The 14193-nt window shown below is 44.4% G+C and overlaps 1 protein-coding gene across 2 annotated transcripts in view; it reads right to left on the reverse strand.

Annotated features, from left to right (window-relative positions):
- LOC106565234 (histone deacetylase 7) overlaps nucleotides 1–14193 on the reverse strand; it is a 100154-nt gene that overhangs the window by 43945 nt on the left and 42016 nt on the right. For both annotated transcript variants that reach the window (XM_014132124.3, XM_014132125.3), the window contains exons 3-11: nucleotides 12305–12498; nucleotides 11980–12073; nucleotides 11050–11173; nucleotides 10431–10537; nucleotides 8747–8869; nucleotides 8247–8347; nucleotides 4838–5093; nucleotides 3434–3633; nucleotides 2391–2597 (exon numbers count right to left, since the gene is read on the reverse strand). In XM_014132124.3, the coding sequence (XP_013987599.1) occupies nucleotides 2391–2597; nucleotides 3434–3633; nucleotides 4838–5093; nucleotides 8247–8347; nucleotides 8747–8869; nucleotides 10431–10537; nucleotides 11050–11173; nucleotides 11980–12073; nucleotides 12305–12445 (1353 nt within the window). In that variant the 5' untranslated portion in view covers nucleotides 12446–12498. The remainder of the gene's footprint in view (nucleotides 1–2390; nucleotides 2598–3433; nucleotides 3634–4837; nucleotides 5094–8246; nucleotides 8348–8746; nucleotides 8870–10430; nucleotides 10538–11049; nucleotides 11174–11979; nucleotides 12074–12304; nucleotides 12499–14193) is intronic.

Consider the following 14193-nt stretch of genomic DNA (forward strand, 5'->3'; position numbering starts at 1 on the left):
GGTGTCCTGGAGGGCAGGCAGTGTGCACACGGTGATGCATTGGGCAGAGCGCACCACCCTCTGGAGTGCCCTGCGGTTGCGGGCGGTGCGGTTGCCGTACCAGGTGGTGATGCAGCCCGACAGGATACTCTCAATTGTGCATCTGTAAAGGTTTGTGAGGATCTTCGGGGCCAAGCCATATTTCTTCAGCCTCCTCAGGTTGAAGAGGCACTGTTGCGCCTTCTTCACTACAATGTCTGTGTAGGTGGACCATTTCAGATTGTCAGTGATGTGTACGCCCAGGAAGTTGAAGCTTACACCTTCTCCACTGTGGTTCTGTTGATGTGGATAGAGGCGTGCTTCCTCTGCTGTTTCCTGAAGTCCACGATCAGCTCCTTCGTTTTGTTGACGTTGAGGGAGAGGTTATTTTCCTGGCATCACTCCCCAGGGCCCTCACCTCCCTGTAGGCTGTCTAGTCATTGTTGGTAATTAGGCCTACTGCTGTTGTGTCGTCTGCAAACTTGATGATTGAGTTGGAGACGTGCGTGGCCACGCAGTCATGGGTGAACAGGGAGTACAGGAAGGAGCTGAGCACGCACCCTTGTGGGGCCCCTGTGTTGAGGATAAGCGAAGTGGAGGTGTTGTTTCCTACCTTCACCACCTGGGGGCAGCCCGTTAGGAAGTCCAGGACCCAGTTGCACAGGGCGGGGTTCACACCCAGGGCCCCAAGCTTAATGATGAGCTTGGAAGGTACTATGGTGTTGAAGGCTGAGCTGTAGTCAATGAACAGCATTCTTACATAGGTATTCCTCTTGTCCAGATGGGAGAGGGCAGTGTGCAGTGCGATGGCGATTGCATCAGCTGCGGTTCTATTGGGGCGGTATGCAAATTGAAGTGGGTCTAGGGTGTCAGGTAAGGTAGAGGTGATTTGATCCTTAACTGGCCTCTCAAAGCATTTCATGATGACAGAAGTGAGTGCTATGGGGCGATAGTCATTTAGTTCAGTTACCGTTGCTTTCTTGGGTACAGGAACAATGGTGGACATCTTCAAGCAAGTGGGGACAGCAGACTGGGATAGGGAGAGACTGAATATGTCCATAAAGTATGTGGACACCTGATCATCAAACATCTCATTCCAAAATCATTGGCATTAATATGGAGTTGGTCCCCCCCTTTGCTGCTATAACAGCCTCCACTGATCTGAGAAGGCTTTCCACTAGATGTTGGAACATTATTGCGGGGACTTGCTTCCATTCAGCCACAAGAGCATTAGTGAGGTTGGGCACTGATGTTGGGCGATTAGGCCTGGCTCGAAGTCGGCGTTAAAATTCATCCCAAACGTGTTCAATGGTGTTGATGTCAGGGCTCTGTGCAGGCCAGTCAAGTTTTTCCACACCGATCTCGACAAACCACTTCAGTACGGAACTCGCTTTGAGCACAGGGGCATTGTTATGCTGAAACCGGAAAGGGCCTTCCCCAAACTGTTGACACAATGTTGAAAAAATTGTCTAGAATGTCATTCTAGGCTGTAGCGTAAATCTTGTCCCTTCACTGGAACTAAGGGGCCTAGCCTGAACCATGAAAAACAGCCCCAGATCATTATTCCTCCTCCACCAAACTTTACAGTTGGCACTATGCACTGAAGCGTGAATTATCACTCCAGAGAGCGCGTTTCCACTGCTCCAGAGTCCAATGGCAGCGAGCTTTACACAGCTCCAGTCGACGAATGACATTGCGCATGGTGATCTTAGGCATGTGTGCGGCTACTCGGCCATGGAAACCCATTTCATGAAGCTCCCGACGAACAGTTCTTGTGCTGACGTTGCTTCCAGAGGCAGTTTGGAACTCGGTAGTAAGTGTCGCAACCCCGTTAATAATGTCATAGTAATACGTTTACACACTCCCTTACATAAATAGACCCACCGAGGTCAAAAGAGGTTGGCTGGTATTGCAAACGAGGACAAATTATTTTTACGCACTACGTGCTTCACCACTCGGCGGTCCCGTTCTGTAAGCTTGTGTGGCCTACCACTTCGCGGCTGAGCCATTGTTGCTCCTAGACGTTTCCACTTCACAATAACAGCACTTACAGTTGACTGGGGCAGCTCTAGCAGAAATTTGATGAAATTACTTGTTGGAAAGGTAGCATCCTATGCCGGTCCCACGTTGAAAGTCACTGAGCTCTTCAGTAAGGCCATTCTACTGCCAATGTTTGTCTATGGAGTTTGCATGGCTGTGTGCTTGATTTTATACACCTGTTTGTAATGGGTGTGGCTGAAATAGCCAAATCCACTTCTGTATATAGTGTATATTTGAGAGTGGGACTAATATAATAATTGTGTGTATGTATGACCTATAGGTCTCTTTGTGTGGGTTTGCATGTGTGTGTATCTGTGTTTGTGTGTGTGTACCTGATTCATCAGAGGTGTGTGTTCCATAGTGTGATCTCCTAGGTAATCGCCAGAGGAGGTGGACTCTGTGTCCCACATTGACTCAGTGCTACTGGTCCCACTCTGTCTCCTCCTCTGGTAGCCGTCCCCAGGCCCGCTCTCCGCCGGGTCCATGTCCTTCGAGGGGATCTGTGTGACACGAGGCTTCTCACTGGACTTGGTCATGAGCTGATGAGGGAGGGACACAGGCACACTCTTAAGGTCAAAGGTCATGCATCAGTCTTCCCTCTTCTTCTTGTGTTGGTGAGCACTATTATGCGGTATCTAGATGTAATATGTATTGTGCTGTGTGTGTGTGTGTGTGTGTGCGCGTGTGTGCGTAAGTCCCCACAAGAATAGTAAACAAACAAAAATTTGACCAACTGGGGACATTTGTTTGTTCCATCGAGGTCAAATGCTATTTCTAGGGGGTTTAGGGTCAAGGTTAGAATTAGTGTTAGGGTCAGAATTACGTTAAGGGTTAGAGTTAGATTTAGGGTTAGGGTTAGGAGCTAGGGTTAGGTTTAGGGTTAAGGTTAGGTTTTGGGGTTATGGTTGGGGTTAAGGTTAGGGTAAGAGTATGGGTTAGGGTTAGGTTTAGGGTTAGGGAAAATAGGATTTTGAAAGGGACTGAATTGTTTGTCCCCACAAGGTTAGCTGTACAAGAAAGGAAAGGGGAAAGGGGGATACCTAGTCAGTTGTACAACTGAAATGTGTCTTTGCATTTAACCCAACCCCTCTGAATCAGACTGTGTGTGTGTGTGTGTGTGTGTGTGTGTGTGTGTGTGTGTGTGTGTGTGTGTGTGTGTGTGTGTGTGTGTGTGTGTGTGTGTGTGTGTGTGTGTGTGTGTGTGTGTGTGTGCGTTTGTGCATGTGTGTATGTGTGTATGTGTATGTGTGTGGTGTGTGTGTCTTTGTCTATGTCCCTCTTTAAGATCACCTTGGTTTGTGTGTGCATGTATGTGTGTGTGTGTTGCTCAACAGTCCCTAAAATGTGTGTGTCCAAAAATGGTGTGTTCTCTCACCTTGCCCAGGTGTGTGTTCTGTTTGAGTCTCTCCAGCAGCAGTGCGTTGTGGTACTGCTGCATTAACTGGTGCTGGTGGTGGTGAGAGTGCAGGGGGGGCTCAGAGCGGGTCCGACCCAGGGGTCTGTGGAGGCCCGGGGGAGCCAGGCCTTCCAGTCTGGAGGAGGGGTATTGGAGAGGTCCCGGGCTCAGGCCTCGCACTTAAGGAGAGAGAGGTGGGGAAAAGGGGAGGGAGAAAGAGGAGAGGGGGAGGGAGAGGAAGCAAGGAGGGTGAACATAGAGAGTGATAGGGAGGGGGGAGAAAGAGAGGGAGTGGGAGAGAGAAATAGAGAGGGGAGGAAGGAGGGAGAACGTGGAAAGGGAGAGGGAGAGAGAATCAGAGAGGTCAGGATCCTCATGTTTGACTAAAACGTTATAAAAACGACCAGAGAGGAAGCAGACAGTGTTGTGGAATGTTTTGATTAGCTAGGTCTGTGTAGTCACTCCCAGATCAACCAGATCCATTATAGATTAGTGAAAGTTCCACATGCCTAGATCAGTAGGATAAGTGGCATTCAGTCAAACGATCAATAGAGGGCAGTGTCGCTCCGAGTGTGTTTCTCTTCGTGTGCAGCCGTCCTGAGGGCTCCAGGATGACTGCAGGTGTGGTGTGTGTGTGTTTGTGTGAGTTTGCATACATATCTACACTGACTGTATAAAACATTAGGAACTACTAATATTGAGTCGCACCCCTTTTTGCCCTCAGAACAGCCTCAATTCATCTTGGGCATGGACTCTACAAGGTGTCGAAAGCGATCCACAGGGATGCTGGCCCATGTTGACACTAATGCTTCACACAGTCGTGTCAAGTTGGCTGGATGTCCTTTGGGTGGTGGACCATTCTTGATACACACGGGAAACTGTTGAGCGTGAAAAACCCAGCAGCGCTGCAGTTCTTGACACATTCAAACCGATGCGCCTGGCACCTACTACCATAACCCCGTTCAAAGGCACTTCAATCTTTTGTCTTTCCCATTCAAACTGTGAATGGCACACATACACAATCCCTGTCTCAATTGTCTGAAGCATTAAAAATCCTTCTTTAACCTGTCTCCTCCCTTTCATCTACACTGAATGAAGTGCATTTAAGTGACATAGCTTTCACCTGGATTCACCGCATTCACCTGGTCAGTCTATGTCATGGAAAGAGAACCTAATGTTTTGTACACTCAGTGTACAGTATATGTACGCTATGAGTGGGTGTGCTTGTGTATGTGCTTGCTTGTGTGTGTGTGTGTGTGTGTGTGTGTGTGTGTGTGTGTGTGTGTGTGTGTGTGTGTGTGTGTGTGTGTGTGTGTGTGTGTGTGTGTGTGTGTGTGTGTGTGTGTGTGTGTGTGTGTGTGCATATCTATGTGTGTTTCTCACCATTGACTAGCTGTGTGTGCAGCAGCACTGAGGGTTCCAGGATGAGCACGGGCTGGAGGCGTTGGTGGGCCAGCTGGGCAGCACTGAGGCCCTCCATGGGTAGGTAGACATGGGGCAGTACCCTGGCCACCCTCTGATGGCTACCCGACTCCCTGTCACCCTGGGCGGTCAGCCTGGCGCTATTGGTGGGCCGGGCGGTGGAGCAGGGCAAGGAGAAGTGGGCCAGTGTGCCATCCTGGAGCAGCAACCTCTGAGCCTGAGAGGGAGGGAGGGAGGGGACACAATAGGTCATGTAAAACATAACTGCCAAACTCGCCTGCCTTCATGTACATATCTATAATAGCTTGCACCCCTGCACATTGATCTGGTACTGGTACTCCCTGTATAGAGCGCCATTCTTGTGTATTTTATTCCTCGTGTTACTATATTTATTTGTATTATCATGTTTTAGCTCTGCATTGTTGGGAAGGGCTCGTAAGCAAGCATTTCACGGTAAAGTCTACACCCATTGCATTCGGCTCATGTGACAAATACAATTTGATTGGATTCAATTTAAATAAATTGGCGTTGACTCAAACCACTATAGCCATTGGAACTTGATTCAGTTAAGTAGTATGTACTCAATTACTAACTGCTGGGGTATCAAACTTCAGTCCTCCGGGATTCAATGTCTGTTAGAATAGTTTTAAAGTTTCATTACTGTACAGCAAATTGGCCAGTGTTAATTAATGTTGATTTTTCACTGTATGTGTTTAATTAACACTCATTGGTGTAAAATAACCCTAGGGTTAATACTAGAGTTGAACCAAAACCACGCCCATCATTATCATATTTCCCAGCATGCTCTATTGCAGGTTGATTTTTAGAATGGTTTGTTTCAATATCTATGGTTTTGCATGTACACTGATAAATGAATCTTATGCTACTTAAATATAAATGACATACATTTTCTAAACTTATCCAATATGTTACTTGGACTTATTGCATTTGTTACTGAAATGGTTGTTCCAGTTTAGTTGCTTTAGGTAGTTTTATATCATAGTTTTCCCAACCCTTGTAGTTATTCTGAATGTAGATTGCGGTTAGGGCTGGCACAATTACCGTATAACTGTGTAACCTGTGAAAACGGCAATACAAATAAATTAACAGTCATAACCAGCCTTCGTGTGGTTGAGTCCGTTTCCGCGGTAACATGGACTCTTAAAAACGTGCTAAAACAAGCAAGGTGTTATAGCAAAAGACACTCCGGTTGCCTAGGCAACACCCCCTCCCTGCAGCAGCAGCACACACAGAAATAGAATGAATATAACGTACTTGGAACCTCTAACCCTGTCAATTTCACTGGTAAACTCTTGGGTACACTCGCAATGGTTGCCTGGTATTGTGATGCAATAATTTCCTTGGTAATGTAGAATTTTCATTCAAATTATGTTAACTGATGTGGCTCATGCAATGGAATGTGGCTCATGCAACACTTCCTGCTTTGCTTCTATGGGTACACTCGCAATAGCCACCAGTCCACCCATTATGCCATCATAGACTTGAAATGTGGATTCCTGTTCTATTCTTTCTATTTCTATGGCAGCACATGCAGTCAGGTGCGGAGGAGAGGTGAAAATGTGTGTCTTCAATTTATTTTGATTTTTTTTTTGATATTCAAACGTTTATTATGGTGACCGCAGTCATTTGGCTAGCCAATAACCATCATCCAAAATTCTATGACTGTAACAGCCCTAGTTGCCGGTCGTTCCAAAGGTTGGATATCCCCACTCTGGCTGGATTCCAATAGGAATTACACATCACTTTGCAAGCCAGCATAATGGTATACAGGCCTGTTGTGGCCTGTATACAATGAGTTTCAGGCCACTGTATTAGGGTAAAACTAGGCCCTCAAAATAAGGCCTTATGAAATACTGTACGTTTTGTATTGTGTTAAAGAATGTAATTTTAATGTTAACGTATTAGCTTCGGATCTCACATGGTGAACTCCACAGGACTGAAAATGGATGAATGCAACAACCATGTCTCTGTCACTAACAAATACAGTCATTGGTAGTAACTCTACAATTCACTCGAAAGGCAAGGCACTATGGGAAATATGCAAATAAGTCTTTACACTAGGCAGTGTGTTAATTTAACACTGTTCCAGTGTCTATACAGGTCCACACTTAGTGTTGATTTAACACTGAAGAATTTGATGTGTGTAGTATAAGTATAAGCAGAAAAAATGTCAGATTGCTGAAATCTGAGTGATGAAAAACCATTTTACAACATGTTCTTGGGAAACTGAAAATGGCATGTCATTTGAACATTATTCCAATGTTAATGTGTAATGTGTAATGTGTCATGGTACAGTACAGTCGGGTGGCCAAATGTTTTAAACCGGCCTATTGAAGAGAGAGAGGGCGAGAGAGAGACAGAGAGAGAGAGAGAATCTGAGAACAGGAACAAACATGCGGACAACTGTACTGCCATGTTATTCGCTCAGCCCTTATTCAATTAAAACGTTCCCAAATATGCTCTTTATTTGAAATGGACAGTCTTCAAGGATATGACATATCTTTGATGCCCATTACATATCTGTTGTAGTAAAGGAATACAATTCCATGGGAGGAAACATGTTGAATGCCATTTAAAGCTAATAAAGTTATTTTAAACCTGAACACACAGACCTCACTAAACTTTGTGGGAATCCAAAACCAATTCTGGCCCTGACACTCATGTTGTTCTTATACTGTGATTCTGAAGAAACTGTGTTCTTGATATTGAATCTAGTGTGTGTGCCAATATGATAGTAAATGTGACATTGTGTGTGGTACGAAATGGCTCAATCAAGTATGGAAGTGTTAATTCTGTTGATGCCTGTTGGATAGAGGGGGAGTTGAGCAGAACAGGCACATACTATACTGCAGGGGTAGGCAACTAGATTCTGTCGCCGGCCAATTTTTGTTGGAGCGGATGGTCGTGGGGCCGGATCATAATTATAATAATTTGTACACTGCAAATTGACCACAACTAAGCCCAAAAATAAATTGTATTAGAAAATAACAATTATTTCATATCTTGATTGCATCGAGATACGATCACTTATGTCTCTTTTTTTATTCATGGGAATACTTTGGAACAGATTTCATTAATTAAAATCAGTTTTAGCTGAATTCCAGGTGATTTTACAGTCTTTTAACCAAAAACTACCCCCACCCCCCCAAAAAAATATGACAATAATATATTGTATACATAAACTGGGTCACACTTAACATTAGTGTGATCATTTTTACTGTGAAATGATTCTTATAGTTACCAACATTGTAATTACTCATTGTTACAATATACTTACACTGTACTTGGGAGTACAGTGGGGTTGGAGGAAAGAGGGGCGAAGGGAGGAGGGGGGTTGAGAGGGGCTCACCTCGTGGGCCAGTCCGGTAGTAACTGGGCTATCCGAGAGGAGGCTGTCATTGGGCGAGCTGCACCCCGACACTGGAGTGCTACTGCTGCTGGGGGAATAGTCTGCAGGATGGAAAGGAGGGATAGCCAATCAGCTAAAGAGATACTGACATATAGGATAACAGATTTGTGTGTGTGTGTTAGTGGCGGTACACAAACACTAGTCCGCCCAGCACTAACACACCTGATTCAACTAATCACTTCATCAACAAGACCCTGGCCGTATTCATTTGGCACCAAAGGGATGTAAACTCACTGAAATTGTCCAATTGGAAATGCTTGTTTACATTTACCGCTGAACAAAAAAAATATATTCTACTTTGTGCCCTAATGAATACGACCCAGGTATGTTAGTGTTAGGCCGAGGCCAAAGTGCTCAGACACTGTGGCTACAGCACCAGGAAGAGATAGAGGTTGGTTTGATAGACGGTGGACACAACAAGGCAGGAAGGACTACGTTACCCAGAGTGTCCGGCGTTCTGTGCTTGACAGTAGGGGGAGCACTGGTTTTGCGTTGGAGAGGGTTCTGTCTGGAGTTGATGTGCTTCTTCAGTTTACTCTTCACCTTCAGGATGGGCTCTGAGGCTGAACACACACACACACACGAGCAAACATGCGCAGGCGCACACAAACACACGCGTTAATTCACGCACACACACGTACATGCAAATACACACAAAAGAATGTATATTTTTTGAGTTTGACCAATCCAAGACAATGGCGAAAGTGTATAAAGATGGCGGCCCCCATGTACTTAACACAAATGCTTTGTTTGCTAAGTTCGCTGTATTGTACATTGCTCTCTTGTTACTCTTTTTTTTTAATCAATTCTAGCTCCAAGACGGCAGCAATTTAAAAAAAAAACGAAAAAGTAGATTGCGCCGAATATCTGAATTCCTCCTTCGACATTCTATAACAGACCCCAACAGTATTAAATTACAAATGGCTACAAATCCATAATGTGCTATGTCATCATAAAGCAATTCCTTTTACATAACAAAACCCAAAAGCTCTTCTACACCCCCAGCTGAACAAATAACAAAAGAGTTGACAGCAGTGCCAAAAGTTTCATGTTTACTTTGGCAATGACCACAATAGGCCTAACCAAGCGATCAATCAGCGAGCGGCTTAGCACAGACAAAAGACACCCATGACAGTATGGTATTGTTGTCGGATATTAATACAGAGACAGAGGGGTGTGTAGCCGCAAATGCCCAATGCTGCTAGGGTAACACAGGTAAATAATGGCATTGCAATAGTCCTCCCGGTGACGTAGTTTAGTAGGGACCACTCCTTAGTAGTACTTATGCATATAATGGAAAGAGGCCACACCTACCATCTTTGCAATTGTTCAATTCTGTGACCATGGCATTGAGGGCTATCTCTATCCTATTAATTCATTTGTGCATGGTGGAAAGTTTGGCCTCTATTCACCCCTATGTCCGCACGTCATTCACACGCCCAGTCAGTCAGACAGACGTGTCTGACATTCTCACACATGGTTCATTTTACACATACTTTAGTTACGTAATAGCTTTTGGTCTCTCTCTCTCGGTCTCTCTCTCTCGGTCTCTCTCTCGGTCTTGCTCTCTCTCTCTCTCTCCGGTGTTATTTTTCCTTCCTTGTAGGCTTGGTGCCTCCCACTTTGTCTCTGTCTCTTTCTGTGTCTTTGTCTCTCTCTACATCAGTGTTCGGTATATGTGTGTTAACATGTATCTAACTGCATAACTCACCCAACAACTACAAATGGAAGTAATGTAATATGGCTCCCTTTAAAATGAATCTGTATTGCCTTCTTGAGGCTGTGTTAAAAGGCATGTAGTACCTTCATTTGCTCTGGAGACCTGGGCCGGTATTCATAAAGTGAGTTTATGAGTGCTAGGATCAGGTCCCCCCCTGTCCATGTAATCTTATTCATGATGTACTAAAAGGCAAAACCGATCTTAGATCAGCACTCCTGTGCTCCAGTTTAGCTCGTCATTGATGGCAGACCCCAAACCATTGTCAGGAGTCAACTGCATTTCGTTTACAATGTCACCTCATGACACCATAGTGAGAACAGGAAATTATCTTGTTCTAACTGTGCTGTACAAAGTACAAATGTCTCTACAAAGAAAGTACAAACTACATTAAAATAATTACTCACCTGTTCTTCTGAGGGGCGTGTCCTTGCGTTGGTCACATAGTGGATGATGGACATCAGGGGTCACCATGTGAGGCTTTGGGGTCATGTCAGGATCTGGGGCCAATTCCCTATACAATCAACACAGCCAGTTGAGAGTCATCCACCAAAACCATGAACAATCATTGTTAAGTGTTTGTTGTATTGTGCTGTATCAATTTTGTGCACGTACTGGTGACCTCACAACAATACTTTTGATGAAAATGCACAGTAAAATATTGCATTGTGAAATAATGCTTCACCTGTGGCACAACCATAGATTGAAGTTAGTGAGTCAGTCAGTCAGGCTTATGTATCACCTAATCTAAGGAGTCACTCGGGCTTATCCAAATTGTCTTAGAGGTAAATCTTCCTTACTTCCATCTCTTAATAGGATAATTCGTGGGACAAGATTGGAAAGGTGAAAAGAACAAGATGGTACTCCCACCAAATCCATGGGAATCTAATAACTGTGTATTTTCATGAGTGGACACAGCTCTCTCGCGGTCACGTTTTTTTTGTATTTTTTTTTAAGTCGAATGCAACAAGAAAACAACTTTTCTGTAGAAACTTTAATCGAAGTCTTTACTGGGTTGTCTCTCACCTGTAACCCCTGGGCGTGGTGCTGCTGAAGGGGTTGGAGACGGTCCTCTCCAGGGCGGCCTGCTCCTTCCTCTTCAGGATTTGGCTTCTGAGTTTCTGTTTCACCAGGGGACTGGCCACAGCACCTGTCCGTCAACAGAGTCACCCAATCAGCGACAATAACCTGGAAATTAACCAAAGCCAGGTGCAGCATTCTAAGCTGACTGAATCTGAATCTATTGGTGTCAGCGTAGGGATACAAACAATATATTCCAAAGCACCGATTTTATCTGTATTGTATAATAACTGACAAGCAGTTTCACTATGAGTCAAATATCTATAATCTACTAAACTGAGTATTCAATGTGCCTTCCTGAGATTTCAACATTAGAAAAAGAGGAAAGACGCTAGGCATTTCCCTTGTAATTACTAGTCAGACAAATGTCTGACTGCTATGACTTGGATAATGCAAGTTATTCAAGGACAAGTTATTGAAGCTGAACTTTGAAGGGCAGGTTCTTTGGAATTTGGTGATGGACAGATTGCTAGGTCGCATTCTTTAGTAGGCACTTCCTTCCCGAAAGTAAAAGACAACAAACAACATGACATTTACAATTATTAAGTGACTTGCTTCCTTTTTTTGATTTAGGTTTCATGTGAAAATAGACTGTGACTCATCTTAAGGAACTCCCTCTGTTACAGACAACAACATTCTGAGGATCATATTGGGGCCTCAAAAATAAACAACCGAAACCCATGCACACAAACACCTAAACTACCTACAAGATCGCACTGCTGTCATCATACATTGCATTTCTAAAAATACATTCATGGTCATCATAGTTTACATGGTACTGTAAGCGATCCTTATACATAACATACTGATAACGTTGCACTCATTTCTATTGCATGCCATTTTTCCTCCACACGGCTATGGGGCGTTGTAACTTACTCTGCTCGCTCTTATCCTTGTGCATCAGCTGCTGCAGCTCCTGTCTCTTCTCCTGCTCTTTCTCCTGCCGACTCTGCTCCCTGTCATACTCGTACTGAAACGAGACCATTAACATTCCCATTCACTTGGGTGCAGTGAAGACTATATTTAGGAAGTGATATCAGTCAATGGAAAGAGAGGGATTATATGGAAAGAGGGCACACCTATCTTTTCCATTGATTGCTTTTGTGGCAGCTTGGGCAGCGCAGTTGAGGGCTATTTACATTTTAATGCAGGCTATGTTGGAAGTGTGCTCTCTATCCATCTCTATGGAAGGGATGCTCACCTGGATGTGCTGTGGCAGGTGCTGCTGGGAGTACTTGGCACAGTGCTGGGCTGAGAAGGCCCCCAGGAATGGGGGGAGGTGGGGGGCCAGCATGGCCGAGTCTGGCCCGGGTCGCACCAGCCCCTGGGTACGCAGGTCCATGGGCCGCACCGGCCGGAGTGGTGACGAAGCCTCGCGAGGGATTAGCCCATCCACTATGGAGAGAGAGAGGGAGGGAGGAAGAGAGGAGAAAAAAGAAAGAGGGAGATTATTAGTGATTAGGATCCAAGGCTTTCTTTGTTAGACTGGACAATTAGATTGGAGAATGGGTAAACTAGGAATGAACCGAAGCGGAGGTGCTGCATTCTAAGCCAGACTAAACTTCGTCAATTGGTCTCCGGACAGTCCCTGCTATTGGGACAAAATCCCCCAAATGGAAAACCCTGCCATGACTCTCATGCTCTCCCTTTCTGTCCTCTCTTTTTCTCTCTCATTCTTTTGTGTTGTTTCTTGTCACTGCCCAGTCAAAGCCCCCATGCTGATGTCCGTATCGGGCCACACTTGAAAAGGGATGACTGACCCCATGGAATAGTCTAGACTTGTGTGATGAAAACATACCAATGATGGTATGCACACACACACACACACACACACACACACACACACACACACACACACACACACACACACACACACACACACACACACACACACGCGCACACATAAACCATAGCAACAACCATAACCCTATCCCACACCTGGTCTTTGTCCAAGTATTTAGATGATTCAGGGCAATGAACAACTAGCTTAGATCAAAACAAAACACGGGCTGATTATGAAGTGTAAGAGAGTGTCTACTAGCTAGGCATAGTCCTTACAACAGGCCATTCATTGTCGGATAACGTGATTCAGTGTATGGAAAGTTTGTGTGTTGAGAGTTTGTCCATACGTGTGTGCATTATGTACTTGACTTTAGAATAACAGTCATTCTTCATTCTCGTCAGCCTGCTCTAAGGGACTTGGCCACTGTCCCAAAATTGCATTCAGTAAAAGGAGAGGAAAGAGAGAAAGTGAAGAAAGAAAGGTTGCCACAAAATAACGAAAGAACTAAGGAAGTGAGGGGGAGAAGAGGGGATTAGAACATTGTGTGGCAAAGGCATTTGAGTCATATGCATGCATTTGTCACCTCTTTTTTTACCAGAAACAAGGCTACATTTAGCCAGAAAGTGCGAGACAATAAAACCAAAGTCAGTGTCATGACCCGCAACAATCGTCCCAGAAATCTTTTTGACTTATTTTGAGTCATGGGTTATTGAATAAACATTTAGTGCGCATCAAGGTTAACTACTTGTCAAAACATTATGTTCATGAACTGTTGTTCCTTATTTTAGTCAGGAATTGGCCCCAGATCCTGACATGACCACAAAGCCTCACATGGTGACCCCTGATGTCCATCATCCACCATGTGACCAAAGCAAGGACATGCCCCTCAGAAGCACAGGTGAGTTATTTTTGTTATGTAGTGACACGTTCGTGTGTAGTTAGTGTAGGCATATAAATAATGTAAATCAACCATAAAATGTGTATAGTGCATTGATGGAAGAGAACCTGACTGTGACAAATCATAACAAATATTGCCCATGATGGTAGCTAAATTCACGGGACAAAAAGTCGCCATATTATACTAAACACAAATATCAACACAACATGTAAAGTGTTAATCCAATGTTTCATCAGCTGAAATAAAAGATCCCATAAATTTTCCAAACGCACAAAAAGCATATTTCTCTAAAATGTTGTGCACAAATTTGTTGACATCCTTGTTAGTGAGCATTTCTCCTGTGCCAAGATAATCCATCGACCTGATAGGTGTGGCATATCAAGAAGCTGATTAAACTGCATGATTTTAC

The sequence above is a fragment of the Salmo salar genome, chromosome 12 (genome assembly GCF_965601325.2).
Source record: "Salmo salar chromosome 12, fSalSal1, whole genome shotgun sequence".
Classification (NCBI taxonomy): Eukaryota; Metazoa; Chordata; class Actinopteri; order Salmoniformes; family Salmonidae; genus Salmo; species Salmo salar.